At 26.2% G+C, this 6,141-nt stretch overlaps 1 protein-coding gene across 6 annotated transcripts in view; it reads right to left on the bottom strand.

Moving 5' to 3' along the window:
* Nucleotides 1-2,533: 2,533 nt before the first annotated feature.
* Nucleotides 2,534-6,141, bottom strand: part of LOC122635675 (nuclear distribution protein nudE-like 1-B) — an 8,631-nt gene continuing 5,023 nt past the window's right edge. For 4 of the 6 annotated variants that reach the window (XM_043826193.1, XM_043826184.1, XM_043826175.1 and 1 more), the window contains exon 8: nt 4,170-5,671. Coding sequence is in view for 1 of the 6 variants with exons in the window: in XM_043826201.1 (XP_043682136.1) it covers nt 3,952-4,009; nt 5,601-5,671 (129 nt within the window). In the remaining 5 variants the exon portion in view is untranslated. Of the gene's footprint in view, nt 4,010-4,169; nt 5,672-6,141 lie in introns of those variants that run through there. The other 2 variants (XM_043826201.1, XR_006328723.1) reach the window with 2 other exon arrangements.

Genomic DNA, 6,141 nt, shown 5'->3' with positions numbered 1-6,141 from the left:
AGATCTGTTAGCATAAGCCAAAGCAAGTTCTTCCGATGAAGGATTTGCATAAGCAATACTTTTTGTATATAACGCTAATACTCTAATACATCTACCTCCATTAAAAGGGTCCGTAAAAAACAACTTATTTCCTTCTTCTCTAAATTTTGTAGAATCTGCAGAATTTTTTACCACATTTTTTACTTCCAGCATAATATTGTTTCTTTCCAAAATTTTAAGAGTAGTTATTATACGTTCTTCGTTAGTTTGTGAATTATGAAAATGACATATGAAGTATATGTTCTCCTCCATTTGCTTAATATGATTAGAAATTGTCTTGTAAAGATGTTCCATTATTAAATATATAATAAAATTTAATAAATAAATTTGTACAAACGTTGATTTAAAAAACGCTGAGAAGTTTTCGTCGATCTGTTGCACGTACTTCTTAATAAATATAAATTAATACGAACAAAATGACACGATTTGAATGTTCTTTAAAAATCATCTTAAGATATGTAGGAGATACACGAATACTATGAGGGTTTCGAAGGACTATTAAATAATCAATACTCATAGTATTGATTTTATGCATGACGAAGGATGGGCCTGAGGAAAATAAATTCCCTTCGATGAGCTCCTAGAACATAAGTTCGGGCCTTTTGGCCTTCACCTGCTGTGCGCTCCTATGGTATTGAACTAAACACCTGTCATACGTCAAACGAAATACGTAAACCAATCAAATGATACATACCATTTGTTTCGACGAATGGGAATGTTAAGAATTTTATCTTTGATCAGTCGATCTTCATGTGATGAGGACTAGTTAATGGAAACTCTATATTTAAATCTATTTCTTTATTGGTAGATTTGAATATATTTACCGCTAAATAGATTGATTACCTTCATTAATAATGTATTAGATGAGAGTAGAATTTATTGGCCGGTGAAATTGCAGAAAAAAATTTATTGACCGATAACCGCGAAGAACAAATTCCCTGATCGCGTTTAAATAATTTGTAAATAGAAATAGAATTGAGATTCGTCTCGATAAGAATCGGAAGAGCGAATCGCTTTTGTAGATACAACCGGGATTATTAACTTGACTATTTAATGATGTTTTAAATTTATTTAAAACAATAACGATACAAAAGCTGATAAAAAATGACGATCGGTTCAAGATAATAGTAATAATTGAGAATCGAATAATAATCGGAACAAAGCAAAACTGAATAAATCGTATAACGGAATAATAAATAAGCAGTAAGCTGAATAATATCGTAATAATCAATACAGTGAAATGATGTAAGCAATACGGTCGAGACGACTTATACGACCTGTTAAATAAGAAGCGTTATCCAATCAACAAAAAGTGAATTTCTACGGTATCGTCATTGGCTCGTCGTAACTCTCCTCTTAGCTGGCGGCAATGTTTAATAGTAGCTGCGGCTGCGGATGTTTAAGATGCTGCGTACTGTCGGAAATAAAACTTTGTAGACTCACGTATGTGACTCTCTCTCATCTGTTTGACGTCCATTATTCTTCCACTTCATTTGTTACGCACAGACGTGCGTCTCTCTTTGTACAATAATAGAAAACTGTTACGTTATTAATGTTACGTACTATAAAAATGTATACGTATAATGTATATAATATAACATACTTACATATATAAAAATTAAAGATATTTATATTAAACTATATGCCTAATTCTTACACTGGTAAGATAGGTTTCCATTTCATTTATTGATCATTGCATAATATTACGTCGCACTTCATTTAGAATAAAGGAAACTGTTGTTTCATGAATAAACTATATGAAAACCTATTGTAACTGATATAACAATTATATATCTCAACAATGCGTATCACGTTTCTCATTATTAGACAAAGGAAAACAATGGAAACTGTAAAACAAAGGAAAGAGGGAAAACAATGAAAGCTAGTCAGGTATGAGACTTGTCAAGTGCACGCCTCATCCCCACCATCGCGCAGTATCTTGAATGCCTGCACCTTTCATTGGGCGTTTTCGCCGCCTGTTGGGGGAAGAGCTACGACGAAGAGCCAATGGCGGCACTGCGGCAATTCGCTCTTCGCTGATTGGCTGAAACTTCTTATTTAACTGCCCGCACACGTCCACTTGATAATTAGATCGGATCATCTCTCCTCACTCTATCGATTACTTCGGACTAACAGGTTGCGTCATTTTACGTCACAGGAACTTCTCGTAGAATTGATTTTTTCCAAAGTCTGCGCTTTGCGAGCGTAAAAGTATTTTTTTTTGTTTAACCCTTTTCTTATTTAATTTTGATTTTAAATCATAAGACAATAAAACTAAGGAGGAATATAAAAAGAAGAATACTTTTGAACGGTATTTACCGTACGATGAAAAATACGTGCGCCATCTAGTATTCAAACATATGAACAAATATTTGAATATGCAAAAATAAATGTAGCGCAATTATTTCACTTATAGACGTAATTCCAGTATATTGAACATGTAGTAGTATTTTCCAATTCTTTTTAACACGTTGTATTCATGTGATATTTAAAAAATTTTTATTCTTATTATAATTCTTTTTGTCAATAATTGACTAAGTATAACTTAATACAAATATTCTGGTGGGAAGGATATAAATAATGTTGTAAGCAATTCAAGAAAATTTATTTATTAGCAAACAGATGTAAATAAATAACAGTTATAACTAGATTCTATTAAGTTTAAAGATATCTATGATTTATTTTTCATTATTTTAACGTGTAACTTCTTATATATCTTTACATTGATGGAGAAAAAATGTATTCTTAAAACTAATATTTCAGCAATGTGTTGTGTATGATATTAAAAGATAAATAAAAGTGTGAGTATGTATATTAATATCTTACATTATAGAAAATATAGATTGTGTCATAATTAAAATACATTCAAACACATTGAAATAAAAATATGTTTTGCTATTTTATATATTAAAGTACAATACCATAATTTATATATGACATATAATATAACAATTTATGACAACGCAAAAATTGTTTATATAATGAAATTTTTTATAAATCTAATGGCACCAATATACAACTTACAGATAAACAGTAAAATCAATTGTTAATAAGATATTAAGATATTGTCAACATTATGCAGAGTGTATATACTAATATATATAGTATATACATGTATTATTCTCGATATTGTAATGAATTCTATAATAGAAAAGTATACTCAAAACTATGACCATAAAAGTTATATGGATACATAATATCTATATATATCCAATAAATTAATAAGTTACCATTGTAATTATTACACATCACTTTTTAACAATAACAAACAATTCTTTTAATGAAATTAAAACTAAATATTAAAAACAACATTCGTGATTGATTTATTTAAATTAGGTTTTTAATACTACAATATAAATAACTAAACAGTCCATATATATTGCCTTAATATTCATAATACGGCACTAATCTATTTACAAATTTTAATTATACCATTTTAAAATATGGTTGTATAACTCCACAATTAAATTCAAATGTACTTTATAAAAGTCTTTTACAAAAAGAAACATTATTAATATATCTGTTTGTTATTGCTATAATGAAAAATACTCAAATTTGATGTCAAATAGTATATATTAACCTTCATTCGTATTTATGTTAATCAGTTATATAATGAAGAACTTAGTCGCGCGCTCGCGCGTTCTATACACATATAAATTAAATTTTTGTTTCAGTAATTATTAACCAAAAAAATCTAATAAATATGCCAAATTCTACTTATAAATCTTTGTCACATTATAGTAAAAAATATTTTTTGTCCAAAATAGACGTATAGAGATGTATTTAACTGACACGATTATGTCATTCTCTAATAATTTATCTATGAATTAATAAACATTCTTATTAAAGCAATAAACATTCTTAAACATAATTGCACATTTTTTAGGCTTATTATAGCAAAAAAATACCTTGTTACAATCGAATGTGGTTGTTGTTTCCTGAGGCTGCGCCTCTCACTTGTCGTCTACTCCTGATTAAACAAATGCAACAATGTTTTGTTACTTTCATATTTTAACAAAATAACATTTCAGTTCTACTTTTCATTTATTTTAGTATAGTAAATTATTTAGTTTCCACAATTACCAACTTACCGCATAAATATACATGAGAAATTATAAAAAAAAAAAACATTTTACATGATATTAATAACATATATTTATGCAGTAGTTAGATATGTTTATTTACACGCATATGACAAATAGAATAAAAATCATTTTTCTTTTTTAAACAAAATTCATGCAAATGATATATTGTAACTGCTAAACAAACCATACTTGCACTACATGTTGGTTGATGATTTAATATCTGATTATTAGTTGAGCCACATATATTCTTATGTTTGTTACATTTGCAGAATTAACAGTTCAGATAGATATATTAAAATAAAATGATGTGCCACAATAAAAGTATATCTTTGAATTAGTGGCTCAACTGTTACTTATAATAAATTCTATATTAACATATAATAAGATATAAATTACTAAAAAATACGCTATATAATAACTTAACAAAGTAAATAATATAAAATTAAATTTCACAATTTTTTCATAAACGAATTTTGATTAACATCACATTACAATAAACAGATGTGATATTTTTGGATCAATATTTAAGATGTTATCCACATATATAAAAAAAAGTAAGCATACAACAAGCATTTAATGCGTGTAATAAAGCAAATTTTTTTGTGAAAGGTAAATTAATTTTGTGAAAAAAAATTAATATATATGTACTGAATATATATTTTTACATATATTAAAATTTTAATATTAACAAATAATAAATATAATGTGCGAAATAAAAAAAAATATTATATGATAAAATTATTTAACAGACATTCTAATTTTAGAAGTTATTCATATCCTTTCACAAAGAAGAATTTAATATTATGTATCATCATTTTAATATTCAAATAATTTTCTAATTTAGAAATATAAAATTATTCTGAGATAATACATAAATGCAATGATACATAAGCTTTTACATCTTCATATAACAGAGTCTATATAATATCTTCATCTTTCTAACAACAGAAGTATAAAAAATTAATATATTGTCTACAAGAAAATGAAATTGAAAATATATTTTTCGGAACTAACAAAAATATAAAAAATATAAAGTTTGTTTAGAAAATTATTATGACTGTTATATATATATTTTATACAGTCTTAGAAAATATGTTCAGAATACTAAAAGGGAAAGCTATGCAACTGAGATAGTATTATCTAATTTCTTTCATATCAAAGAAAGAAATTGAAAAGCTATGCCACTAAGATAGTACAAAATTTTAAATATACACAAGTCTATAACCATTTCATAAGAAGCACTAGAGAGTGTATACACAACCAGTGAATTAACTTAACAATAAGTACACTTTATTTTATTTGGCCAGTATCATGTACCTTTCCAATTGATTAGTTCCACAAAATTATTCAATTTGAATATATTACATTTTATACATAAAAATGTTTGCAGGTACATAATATTTACTTTTGAGGGTTATGTAACAGCACAAATAAGGAACAGCACAATTCCATGTGAAAGTTTGATAGAAATGTTACCTGTAAAGATCACGTACAGCTTGGTCCTCTCGTGATGCATTTCTACATGTATTCAATTTGTTTTCCAAAGCCTATATGAACAAATTTTTATTATTAATAAAGAATTTTATAAATATCCTTACAAGAGTTAATTACATTAATCTAGATTGTAACATTAAAATAAATAGAAATAAAATATATTACCAATTTTTATATAATTTATCATATGCAATGATTATTTTCTAATTAAATAATTAATTATTTTCTCTTTATGAGATTTTTGAAATAAGAAATTAAATAAGAACAAATACAATATGTTAATGTAGCATATTAATGAATTAATTCTCTTTATATCATGAAAATAATTAAATTTATATACTATTCAACTGAAAGAAATTGAAAATACAATAAAAAATAATCCTAATGTGTAATAAAACATGCAATACATCAATCCTAATTCTCCAACCCATATAGCAAAACATGCATGAGCACTTTATTATTTACTAAAAATAAATAGAAATATACTGAGATAAGAATTATAAACCCAATATTACAAAAAAAA

This window comes from Vespula pensylvanica, chromosome 1 (assembly GCF_014466175.1).
Source record: "Vespula pensylvanica isolate Volc-1 chromosome 1, ASM1446617v1, whole genome shotgun sequence".
Lineage (NCBI taxonomy): Eukaryota > Metazoa > Arthropoda > Insecta > Hymenoptera > Vespidae > Vespula > Vespula pensylvanica.
Note: the sequence above shows the minus strand (reverse complement) of the source record. Positions and strands in the feature narration are given on the sequence as shown.